Below are 12,954 nucleotides of genomic sequence, written 5' to 3' on the forward strand. Positions count from 1 at the left end.
TAGAACACAGTATATACTATAGATCATGAGTTTTCAAACGTTATAATCTCCTTTACAAAAGTTAAATATAAAATTTACCCAAATACATAAAACCTAAAAGATCGAAATCCTCCAAGTTATTTAATTTTCTCATGCTCTAAGCAGTTATCGTTCACCAGAACACTTTTATTGGACAAATTCTCACCATAGCCATTGCTGTATAACCCAATCCATAGGTTATGTGACGAAGCTCCAGCGATTGAAACAATAAAAGCACTGACTTCATCATCAGAATGAAACGATGCAAGTTCACCACCATGCACCTGACATTCATGTCGAGCTTCAAACCATGATCTTGAGGTTTCGTCAGTAATACCAGGCTAAAGACAAATATTTGAAAAATAAAGTACTGAGAAAAAAAATTATGGCTCCAAATAATTAATAATATTGAAACCAGAAAAAAAATGAAGTGGTAGATATTTAATTGTGACAAAGATTAATTTTTATCATTTTATCTCGATCGACTTTTTCAAGATGTTATGATTCATTTTTTTATAGCAATACCGTAATTAACACTGAGTAACGAAATAAATAAATGATATATGTTAAATAATTGTATTGGATAGTCATTTCTATGCTTATTTACGCAGTTAGTTATTTACAAGTTTTCTTACTTGCTATTCGTAATTCAAAACTGACTTGATAAAAGGGACAAATTAATATTAGTTATTTCGTTTTCAACTTTATCTAGCTAGAGAACAATGTCTTATCCCATCTGAACTATTCAAATGGCAGTAAAAGATGTGGGATTCAAACAACAAAACTAACAAATGCATCGTTCACAAAAATTCTTTCACCATTACTTTGCATTTACATTAGCTATATTTTCATACCTAATTACGTCTACCGCTTATATCTATCGCGTAGCTCAAAAACACAAAAAAAAACATATTGAAATTTATCGTCCTTACAAAGAGCCTTTCAGAAAGGCTGTGTCTAACCTTATATGTTATAAATGAGTAAAACCTACATTGATATAATAACAGAACTCATTGAATTCCGCGTAATTTGGATCACAATTTCCTTCTCGAATTGGTGGTTCTGTTGGAATAGGATCACGGGATATTTTACAGACAAAAGATGCCGTCGTGTCACAAGTTGTGGTTCCACCCCCTGTCGTACTCCATTGGCCATTACTGAAAGAAATATAATAAGATAGTTTAAATCGTGAAATATAACGAAATTGCGTTTTAGCTCGATGCTTTTTTTTATATGCTCATGGAAAAAAAGACGTGATATGCGGAAGCAAAAATAAAACTCCAACAAACTAGTATTTGAATTGAAAATCGAGTCAATTATTAAAAAATATATTTGTATGAATACAATTTAATATTGTCACCAATATAACTATATTAATAGCAGTAACTTTTTTATAGGAATGTGAAAATAAATATGAAAAATCATCATATTCATATAATAGTTTTGTATTCTAATTCTTAAGACCACCTACATCACGTTTGCCACATTAATACAATTTTCCAGATTTTCTTCAGAAAAAATAATTAAAAGCGATTGTTTGCTATTAATTAATTAATAGTGAGTACACTATTTAAAAAAAAAATATGGTGGCATCGCTGATTAAAAAACCTTTGATTTATTATCTCTACCGAATTGATTGCGTTTCCTCTGGACTGAGAGTAACTAGTGTTACATGCGTATAGAAAAAACTTCAGAAAAGTTCATAAGACTCGAAACAAAAAAAATGCTCTCATTTTAACTGGTGTTTTACCACATCTTACCTATTTATGTACACACACCCTTGATTACCAGCAGTCTGTGCTGTGTTTGGTTCTCCTTGTCCCCAGTTTGTATATTGGACTGGCCATCCATCTGTCCAGGAAAATGACGTATTGACAGAGTCGTCGTTATTTACCTGTCAGAACAAAATAATTGAATCTTATAGAATAATTGCAAATTCTGATAACTCGTCTTAGCGTGTGAAATGATTTTCTCAAGGTTTTCAATTTTCATTTCATTAGAATTTGCAGTGTGACAAAAGTATTTAAAATTACGTTATTCCAGAGTAACTGAATACCTCAGAATTTAATTGAATTGTAACTGTTTGTTTATGAGTTTTTTTGCGATTTCACTCTGAACAAGGCTTTGTACAAATGGTCACTGGTACGTACAAATGTATTCTAGGTGCGATAAACCCCAAATCTTTAACCTCTGACATCATCGTGTAACGCTCTTGGGGTAGCTTTAAACCTCCAAAAGGGGTTAATGTGAGGCAATTAAGTGATAAGCAAAACATTTGTTCAAACAAGAAAATGTAGTCCAAAACTGATTTTAATTTAATAATGATTTTAATAAGTCTTCAAAAACACCCAACAGGAGAAATCAATAAATAGTGTCAGAGTGTGCTTAAAATAATGATGTGAAAAAGATTAATGAATGTGAACTGAGAAAACTTACAGAAACAGAATACGACATTCCTATCCATAACTTGTCATTTGATGATAGTTGTCCTTTCCAAAACCAGCTATGAATTAATTCATTCTCGTATACGTGGCCGATGCTCATCAAATTGTTGCCTGGGAGGAGAAAAAAAAAATTGATCAAGAAATATAAGTGTCTGAAAATATAGCGTCCAAATTGCCCCATTTAGTTCACACATATATCGTATTTGTACCATTTGTCCCACATGCACGAGTACCGTATTTGTACCACTTGTCCCACTTATTCCATACCCGTATCGTATTTGTACCTCACGTCCCACTCACCCCACAATTGTACCGCATTCGTACGACTTCGTTATTATTACACACCTGTGTCGTATTTGTACTACTTGTCCCTCGCCCCACACTTGTACCGTATTTGTACGACTTGTCTCACTTATTCCACACCTGTACCGTATGTCACACTTGTTCACCTTTTCCACACTTGAACCCCCCCCCCCCCCATTTTGAATTTTTTTGAAAACTGAAAAAGACGCTAATAACGGGTGCGATTGCATTTTGCTAAAATCGCCGATTGTTTTCATCAGCACGGCGTGTTATTTAGGCCGTAAACGCATTTACATCGGTGTTTATTCTCTCTAAATCACAAATTTGTACCACGATAACGATAATAATTATTAGACACGTCAGTGTACATAACGATCGTTTCAATATTATGTTGTTGTTCTTGTTGGTATTCTTCTTCTTCGTCACCATAAAATCGCTTTTCTCTTTGAAAACTGGACCAATTGCTTTGAAATTTTCAGGGTTGAAGATTGATTTTTACGCCAGAAAGCTATTACTTTAACTTATTTCCAAAATTTCTGTGGACTTCCAGAGATTCATTTTTTTGTGTCAGAATAAAAAAGAGCGACACCTTGTGACGTGTCCATATATTTGAGCATAGATCTCTTGATTTATTTATGTACTCGCACGGAATTATTATTATTATTATTATACGTTCATCGGCGGCGAGATTCTAAAGAAAAATGAAGGAGTAAATCAGCGATTTAAATTTTTTGATTGAAAAGCGACAATATAAAATACTGAAAATAAAACCGTAAACAATATATGTTTTGTTGAGGCCCGCCACTGTCTAAAACGAATTTCTATAGGCATTGGAAATCGCAAAATTGCATGTGGCTACGGCACACTTTATGTTTGGTCGGCGTTTAGAAACATATCGTCACTAAAATCGAAACACGATTAATAATGGGTGGAATTTCCCTTTTTATCCATTACTTTAAAATTGCCTTAGAACATTTTCGTTTAATCACAAGGTTGACAACTCGACTTTATTCAATCAATTTTTATTGTACTGAAATAAATTATAAAATTTACAGCAGATTTACTGATTTTTCAAAAGGTTTTATCTTTAAAAATAATCGGAGTAGCAGCATTGCAATTGAGCGGAGTCAGTGTTATAAGTACATCTCAAATTTGTCGAATTCGCAAAGTAGCAAAAATACGATCAAAACAATCTATAATCATGCAGTTTACCACAAATTTATATTTTTATGTCCGCGCATTGCCGTGGTGTTTTAGAGTGGCTTTTGTTTAGTCGACGCAACCGCAGGTTAAATTGAATACAATTAAATTAATGTAGCAAAACCTTTTAAATATGCCCGTATCGGTCATGGATTGATGACTTTGCACAGGAGAAAAATCATTTTCGTTGAAAAAGCGGCTCTTTTAACAAGTGACGTGCGTAATCGCGACGACTGTTCAGCGTGTATTTCGAGGCGAAAAATTTGCATATTGGATTTACTGGTATACTTTATATGTATTTTTTTCGTATGAAATAAAATTGTACTAAACGGGATTTTATATCATATATCGAGATTTTACTAACGGCGATAACGAGTTAATGTATTTATTTTGACGTAAGAAGTCGCAGTGACATTGGACACAATTAAATTAATATATAAGGGCATTTTAGAATCTCATGGTTGTCATGGATTGAATTTTTTACCGACAGAAATACCGTTATACGCTAAAAAGGTGGCTCTCTCAACGAGCGCGTATCGTGGTGACTGTTACAGACGACACCGGGAATTTCCAATTTTGCCCAACCCCCCTCCCAAATAGTTAGAGTAAGCATATAAAGTTGGACACGTCTGGTACAGGTGTACCAAATGTGATACTATTGTTATACATGCAAATGATTAAAATATTGATGCATGTAAAGTAAAAAAGGATTCTAATATACCTTTATCACGGCAATATTTGTCAGCATCTTGCCATGTTTTGGATTCTACGACGAGAAGATAGCAACCTCGGCCCCATGAATAATAATTTGACGGACAGTTATTGTCATTGGGTTGAGTTGGAATTGAAGGATAGTCTTCTGATCTACGTACATAACAAGCGAATGATTTTTCTTGATTGCAATCTGCGTCATTCCATCTTCCAGTAGATTGTGTACCCAACCACATCTCAGCACATCCTTCCTAAAAATATAGTGAATGGAATACATAAACTCTCGTTTACAAAATCTATATTCAGTTAGCCAACTGTTATAAAATCTCTGTGCTTGTTTGTGTGTGAATAAATTTAATATTTTTAGGTGAGTGAACACATACCACGTCTTTTGGCAAAACCCTCCAACTTAAAGTTTGTACGATATAAACCTACGTTTTGTTTGACTCACAGATTCTAAAATGTGCCTCTGCCACTGATTCTAAAATCCTCTGCCGTTTAATAATGTTTGCGCTCTCGGTCTTTGTTAATATTATAGAATTGAGACATTTTAAGCTAGATAAAAATGTCTAAAAAACTTCTTCAGATAGTTAAGTGAAATTTATATCAATCGATTCTGACCTCATTATTCCAATTGTCTGGTTGTCCACCATCCCATGCAACGTATGTTACAGGAGATTGATCGACCCACACAAATGATCCGGTATTTCGGTGATAAAAACCAATCCAGCAGTTTGAAGTAATACCAGACAAATAACTAGCAAGGAAGGCCTATATAAAAATAATAACATAGTTATATAGGTATTGGGACAAAAATTTTAGGAAAACTTTTAAAGTACAATACTATATTATACAGTATACCAAATAACATATACACATATAAGCAGCACAATTCATGATCCCACAGATGCACCACAAAAATGCCTTGTATTACAAAATATTGTGTACCAAATACCAATCAAAACAAAAATAATTGAAAAACACCACTATACAAATAAATAGCAAACCTCTTCAAATAACTAGCTTAAAATGTATAAAATACTAATGCATGTAAATGTAAAGGATTATGTAGTCCTTTGGTTTCGTACTACCATTCTGGGGGTACGACTGTTAGGCTCTCCATCGTGGGACGTTATAGTTTTGGCTCTTTGTCATAAATTATTGCTCTAGCCTATAGGCCAGTATATAGGCAGCGACAAGAACATCCGCTTGGTAATAGAAAATTTGGCAACAGAAAATCTTTAAAAGTCACACCATGGTGCGGAAACATGAAATAATGATGGTCTTTCCGTCTGGACACTGTAGGATTTGGAATCGAAAAGAGAAAAACAGTTTTACTGCCATTGAAATGGCCCAAGCTCCCCAACTATCAGAAAAGCAATGATTGAGTATATATGTTAGCATGATTTGGTCTTACCTGTTCATATTCATTGTTAATAACAGCCAGTTCAGCAGACATACTCTGACATGTATCCGATGCATTCTGAAATTTTCTTGTGACGTCACGGGATGAATAATAGCACTTATTACCGTACAATGCAAAGCCTGGTTGTATGAGAATTTACAAGATTAGAGGGAAGATACGAATGAGGAATCCATACATAGATAAGTTAGAAATCCGAAATGAGAAATTAACATACCGTCAGGACATCCTCCTGTAGGCGCTTCAGTAGGTGGAACTTCTATAGCTTGACAATCGATGCATTTCTCACAAATGAATGATTTTCGCAGCCCACAGTTGTCATCATTCCATAAACCCCGATCTGCAGCAATGTCAGCACAATCTGTAATGAGAAAACAGAAAAAATTATTTGGCACGAAGTGAATATATGGAATTTTTTTGACAACTTGTTGCGCTGTTTAAAAAGACGTCTTTTTCAGAATAACGGAACCGGGTTTAAATATCCTAGAAATTCTTTAATTTATTTATTTTCAAAATTTATTTTCCTGTTTTTAGTTTTAATTCACAGGCAAACCTTGAAACCACGTTCAGTGTAATACCTTTAACATTTGGCTCTAGTTTGCTAAGATTTTGATAGTCATTTGACCCTTGCGTCCATATATCTCATGATGGCTCTCTTGTTTTCAAACTAATAATATAATTTCTGTTTGTAGATAAGTATAAAGAGACTTTTCGTATACCGAGTTACTTCATAATAGAATTGTAAATGCTACACTATACCCTCAAAATATTTTTTATTTCACCTTTTTAAATAGATTCACATTATGAAAAGCGATAATTTAGAACGGAAAATAAGCTTTGCAACCTGTTATTTTCTGTAGTCAGTGCTATCGAATCTTATAAGTTTACAAGAACAGTAACGACCTGTTATGTTGCAACTTTTATTTTAGTTCATATAGGTTCTATAAAATCTTCCGCACAATGTATCACATATTCGAATACCTTCATTATTCAGATAATTGTTTGGTTCACCAGGCCCCCAGTTAACATAATCCAATAATGAGTCATCAGACCAGTAAAAACTTCTTCCACCAATGTCCTGTAAAAATATGAAGAAATTGGTCATCAGAAAATTAACTGCAATAAAATAATAAAGAATGGAATAATTTTGGACGGGAGGCGATAATATTAATGTAAGATATTTTTCAATCTAATTCTACACCGACAATACTTCGATCGATTGCATTTCTTATCATATTACTTAAAAAATAAAAATAAAATAAACAATTTTGGAAGTATCGCTTTCTTTGATAGTTCAAGTCATTTAATCCCGGTCCATCACACTTGACGACTGAAACTAATGGTTCAGTACAAAGATGATATATTATCATCAATTCCTCATGTCTCACTTTCGAAAATGGTAAACTTTCAAATCTGGTAACTGGTAAACCATTCTCAAATCCAAGTTGAATTAACAACCAAATATAGGTCAGGGTTCGCCATATAAATAAAACGGCTCAACGGCTTTCCTCTCTATACTATATAATTTTCCAACTCACTCGTAATCCGATCCACAATGATCCGGCAGTTGTTTGTGCTGCTCTACTGAATACCATAGTGTTTTCATCTTGATCGTGTATTGCCACTAGATGGCCGCCCCCAAGTTCCCGGCATCTCGATTCTGCTCTCGACCACGACTGTTGCTCGTCAGCGACAAACATGTAACATTTTTCAGATCCATAATTGGTCACATAGTGAATCTGCAAATTGATGTAAAAAGTAACATTTAAAGCAACGCAAGAAGTTATCGAAGGATATTTTTTTTTTGGTCGCAGTATGATTTAGTTTTATTTGTCTATAGTTGCTGTTTGGCATTTATTCGCAGCATGATATATTTATCAACCACTATAAGATTAAACTATTTGTCATATTTATATACTCTTACTGTTTATCGGGGTATGCAATGACTCGGTACTAACCCATCCTTCGCCACACCCTCCGTCTTCAGTTCCTTGTGGTGGAGGGAGCGTTGGTGGTGGTACCGGATTTCTATGGAGTCCGATCTTACAAATCCAGTTTCGAAGTGCATCACAATTAATATCATTCCACCTATTTTGCAAGAAGAAATAATTTAATGATTTTCCAAATCCATAAATTGTAAAATATGAAGCATTATCAATATAAGTATTGTGGCACCGTATGACAAACTACTTATCCTTCGTTGCAAATTTCTTGTACTCTTGTACCGGTATGTGATATGAAAATGACTTTGACTCGATTTGAGACTTGGATGACCTGTGACTCGACTTGACCTGGGGTTTGGGGTTCTATCCAACACCGACAAGCCGAAAGGCTAATCAGAAGTGACTTACTGTGAATATTCCAGCATTTGACTTTCGACACAGTTTTCTCTCCCATTATGATCACTTGGTTCCCCGGCTCGCCAGTTTGTGTAACTTACTGGTGATCCTGGAAAAAAAAACAATTTGAAACATTAAAGTAATTTATCATCCATTTGTAAAAAAGTACCCAATTTTCTGTCTCGGTTATCTTGCAAAATTGAATTCAAAACCGCAAACTTATTTAATAATAAATGGCGGCCGTTGGGGAACGACGATTTGTAAGATTATTATTGAAGGTTTTGAACACATTTTTGTTAAATTCATTAACTCCACGTAGACGTATACATTTGTACGTTTTTAAGCTACCAAATCAAATTAAAATTGCTATAAAAAGTCATGTTTGACAATAATTCGGGGTCGCCTGTAAGAAAATATTTCTAAAAAAGGGAAATATCAATGGTTGCATGCACGGAAAAGCAACTCGAGTTAACTACTTGTAAAGTCGTGTAATTAAAGTAAAGTCGTTGTTGTTGAAATCGTATTAGGAATATTTAGGCCAACTTGTATGTATCCCCATTCAAATTTGAATTTATTTTTTACAATGATTATTTCCATGTAAAAAAAAACTTGGAGTTGCAATAGATCTGCAACGCAAAGATTGCGTTTAGAATTTTAGCAGCACTGAACTTATTTTGTTATGACACATAAAAAATTAAATATAAGGCGCACCATGAATGGCCCATACTCATTATAATAAGATATGGTTGTGACATGATGAATAATAACATCAAAATTATATAAGTAAAAGCAATTATCGATGAACTGCAAAATATATTCGAACGCTAATCATTTCCTATGATGACAGACAACAACTACTACACGCGAACAATGTTGTTCGTATACTCACAGATATGTCAGAGCACTAACGATACAAGATTTCTTGTTTTTAGTTGGTTAATATTTCGTGATATAGTTATTTTTCGAACATGTGTAGATTTCGTGTTATCATAAGTCTTACAATGATTAAATTATCGGCTTGCTGAAATTGAAATCAAATTTTCCTCGAGCAAGAGTCGGAGACGATTTTGAATTTTCCCCGTTTCTTCAGCCCTGCATTGCACATCGGCTATTGTCCATAGGGAACAAGACAGTGCAGAGCAGCAGAAATATGCGCATTCGCGGAAGGTCAAGTGAGAGATTCGTTACGTCTCAAGTTGTAGTAAAGTTAGAAATTTCACAGTTACCAGCTGATTATCATTATTTGATCTGAAAAACGCCCTCCTTCAAAACAGTATTGAATTTGGTTCAAACAAATATTATATTTAAATATTCCTAGTATGAGGTAATATAGCAAAACCCGAAATATTAGGAACCTTATATGGTAAAATTAATTAAAAACGCTATTCCAAAAATAATATAAAATTCTCTATTCATTTTATTTAGTTTTACAGATTTATTAATTTAAATAGATTTCAAATATGTTTCGGGATTCTCTTCGAAAAATAAAAGACAAAGAAGTGAAGTCCAATGACAATAACGTTGAAAATAAGTTTGTGTCTAAACAAAATAGCTCTTCTAAAGAAAAACTTCCGTTGATTAAATCACAACACGACAACGAAGGCACCGAGAATGAAGACAACAAATCAATAACTGAGAAGTTTAATAGACCATCAAGCGATACAAGAAATGAAGAAATGTCGATTGACAATATAAAATTATCGAAAGAGAGCGGTTTGCCAGGATTTAGTGAAGATAATAAGAAAGAATTGAAGAAAAAGAAAAAGTCTTTACACCATTCAATTACCATCACCAACCCAGAATCAGTAAGTTATTATTCAGTAACTGTTATCAAGTTTAAATCATCGCTTTGGGTTCGGGGAAAATTTACCATCAACTCCTATTTCCTTCTTCAATATACTTCTAAAAACGCCAAGTAAACTTTATGATTTTATTTAAGAGTTGACTTCTTTTATCACCATCAAAAATCTTAAACCATGTCTCCCGGAAATCAAAATTCCGACTTCGAATTCGGATAGTTTAAAAATACGAATCCAGCTCCGAACCCAGTGGAAACATCTTGAAAACTCTTGACACCACAGAAACGGTTGAATTTCAACCAGACTGGGGTTGTTGTACTTGAACAAGCCTTACTGCCAATTCTCACATGATTATGCACAAAATGATGATTGATGGACTCATTCGTTTCACGTAATTCGTAACATAATCTAATTTTTTGCACGTAACCCGGGCAAGACGTTGTAATTTCGCGTATGATTAGGTCGGGGGCATTGTGCATCACCGTCCCCAATATATTATCACAACTATATTTTTTCTTTTGAATTCAGGTTGATCACGATGAACTGGTTAGAAAAATGCGTGAACGTTTTAAGAAGAAAGTCAGGAAATGGGAATATCGAATAAACCTTTACGCGAACATTGCATCTCTCATGACCTTTGCACTTTTAACATTGCAAGTTTTACAGATGGCAATACAACCGTTCCGCGGCATTTGGATTTCAAATAAGAATCTCATTGTATGTTATTTCATGATGAAAAATGTTGAAGATTAATGATATATCAGACTTCTGTAACATCTACTTTTACTCTTGATATGAATTTTTAGCCTGTACAAAAATAGACTGTGTCACTAAAACAAAGCCCTCGTCATTTACAACATATTCTAGAGAGAACATAACTTTTGTGTGAAGCGGACTGAATTACTGAAAACTTTGTGTACAAACAAAGACAAACAGAAGTGCAAGTGCAATAAATTTCGTTCATTTTTAGTAGAAGTATTTTAAAAATTAATGGAATTTTTAATTAATTCAATACAATCTTTCTTCCAACTAAAATCAGATCCCAATCTAAAAATATAATCTGGTTTGAGCAGTTCTCGGAGCCAGCGGTAGGACGATTGGTAAAACCACCAACCAATACCAATATATCTGGCGGTATGTAATAAATATATTTGATGTTTCATAATAATATGCGTCAGTCTAGCGATGTGTTAACTAACTATTTCTGATTTATAACGCTTTCCAATATGCACTAAGTACAAGGAAACTCTAGCCAGAATCAAAATTTCTAAACGGACAAATTATATCTGCTTTATATTTTATTGTTATCGCAGGTGATGCAAAATATTTTGGTCGCTTTCACTGCACTAATAGCTGGATTTCAACTAAAGATGAAATATAATGAAAAGGCAGACAAATATAGACGAGGAGTAAAAATTTACTATCACCTTCTACGTATGACGTCATACTACACAATAATGAACGAAAGCGGAGGAAAAACAGATTATGAAAACACAATTGAATTTTGGAAGGAAGCGTTGAAAAAAGAAATCGAATCAGTTCCAGTGATGCAAGCTTTCAAGTCTTAAAATTATTTATTTGGACTCTGACAACAGCAAGTGAAATTTTTTCACTATAGATTTCAATATTTATTTTTTCATCTTTTAAATATACATGGGGAGATATGGAAACATAATTTTTGCTCACATGGCATGGAGTTGAAAGTGTGTAGTAGAACCCATGAACTAGCTTCAAAACACAGAAGAATAATTTTAGGTAAAGAAGTGTATTATCTCTCAATATGAGGGCAACTAAAAACTTGAAATTTGATCATTATGATGTATGTTATGGCGGATTTCGTCAACTTTGAGAAAAAGACAATAAAGCCTTATCGAGTGATAGAATTTTGCCTATAATTAGAAAAAACGCCTACAGGGTTGTAACGTAGTGAAAATATATGAAAAATGTGTACAAAAAAGACGTCTTTTGTTCATGAAAAAAAAATATTATAAAAAAACTCAGCACGGAACTGAATGTGCCTATGATCAAAAAAACCTTGACGAACATATTAAAGGCAAAGATGGCAATCATACATACGCTATATTATTATTAAAAAACATGAAATAAACAAAGAGCATTGAAACATTGCCTTTGGAAGAACATGTCACAGCAATTATATCGATCTTTGAACATATATATTCATTACAACTTGATTAATTGCCGGAAATCTTCCATATTGCATTTTATCTTCACGATAATTGTAAATTATTTTTAAATTACAGCCATAACCAACTCCCATTTGTTTCGTACATATTATATGTTGCTGCGTGTTGAAACAAATCATAAAAGTTACTAGCATATCATCGTTATCAGAGTACTAGGAAAATAGCGTGGAACTCAGATTGAATTGGCCACACGCATCTGGGCTACATAACTATTAGACTAAATCAGGCTTTGAAAACCGAAAAATGCGAGTTAAATTACACAAATATTCAACAGTGCAATGTACAGAATAATAGCCGTTCAACTCGACACAATACTATTATGGATTAAATGAAGATCATTTCCTCTATTTAAGATTATAACTATATGGAAGATATTGATATTTCCCATTGCTAATCAAAAGTTTAACGAAATTCAGACTAAACACTAAAATTTTAAAGTCATTCACTGCCATGTATACCTGACCCAAGAACGTACAGTACTCGATATGGGAGGTAGGTATTATACTTTTTGTG

General features: G+C 33.6%; 2 protein-coding genes across 2 annotated transcripts in view; one reads left to right on the forward strand and one right to left on the reverse strand.

Moving 5' to 3' along the window:
• The window catches only part of LOC120344806 (macrophage mannose receptor 1-like), a 37,481-nt gene that overhangs the window by 4,571 nt on the left and 19,956 nt on the right, over positions 1-12,954 (reverse strand). The window contains exons 26-37 of the mRNA XM_039414117.2: positions 8,451-8,547; positions 8,058-8,187; positions 7,638-7,838; positions 7,081-7,177; positions 6,317-6,460; positions 6,094-6,221; positions 5,298-5,447; positions 4,687-4,927; positions 2,455-2,573; positions 1,779-1,912; positions 1,010-1,175; positions 185-359 (exon numbers count right to left, since the gene is read on the reverse strand). Of these exons, the coding sequence (XP_039270051.2) occupies positions 185-359; positions 1,010-1,175; positions 1,779-1,912; positions 2,455-2,573; positions 4,687-4,927; positions 5,298-5,447; positions 6,094-6,221; positions 6,317-6,460; positions 7,081-7,177; positions 7,638-7,838; positions 8,058-8,187; positions 8,451-8,547 (1,782 nt within the window). The remainder of the gene's footprint in view (positions 1-184; positions 360-1,009; positions 1,176-1,778; positions 1,913-2,454; positions 2,574-4,686; positions 4,928-5,297; positions 5,448-6,093; positions 6,222-6,316; positions 6,461-7,080; positions 7,178-7,637; positions 7,839-8,057; positions 8,188-8,450; positions 8,548-12,954) is intronic.
• Positions 9,860-11,805, forward strand: LOC120344977 (uncharacterized). The gene is made up of 3 exons (XM_039414329.2): positions 9,860-10,243; positions 10,766-10,954; positions 11,551-11,805. The coding sequence occupies exons 1-3, from the start codon at positions 9,899-9,901 to the stop codon at positions 11,803-11,805; spliced, it is 789 nt and encodes a 262-aa protein (XP_039270263.2). The 5' UTR covers positions 9,860-9,898.

The sequence above is a fragment of the Styela clava genome, chromosome 5, assembly GCF_964204865.1.
Source record: "Styela clava chromosome 5, kaStyClav1.hap1.2, whole genome shotgun sequence".
Classification (NCBI taxonomy): Eukaryota; Metazoa; Chordata; class Ascidiacea; order Stolidobranchia; family Styelidae; genus Styela; species Styela clava.

What these genes read in the sequence shown, in the direction of transcription:
- LOC120344977 (XM_039414329.2), top strand. Translation starts at nt 9,899, where the DNA reads ATGTTTCGGGATTCTCTTCGAAAAATAAAAGACAAAGAAGTGAAGTCC. An exon ending in CCATCACCAACCCAGAATCA is followed by an intron (nt 10,244 to 10,765) that starts GTAAGTTATTAT and finishes TTTTGAATTCAG; the next exon opens with GTTGATCACGATGAACTGGT. An exon ending in TTTCAAATAAGAATCTCATT is followed by an intron (nt 10,955 to 11,550) that starts GTATGTTATTTC and finishes TTGTTATCGCAG; the next exon opens with GTGATGCAAAATATTTTGGT.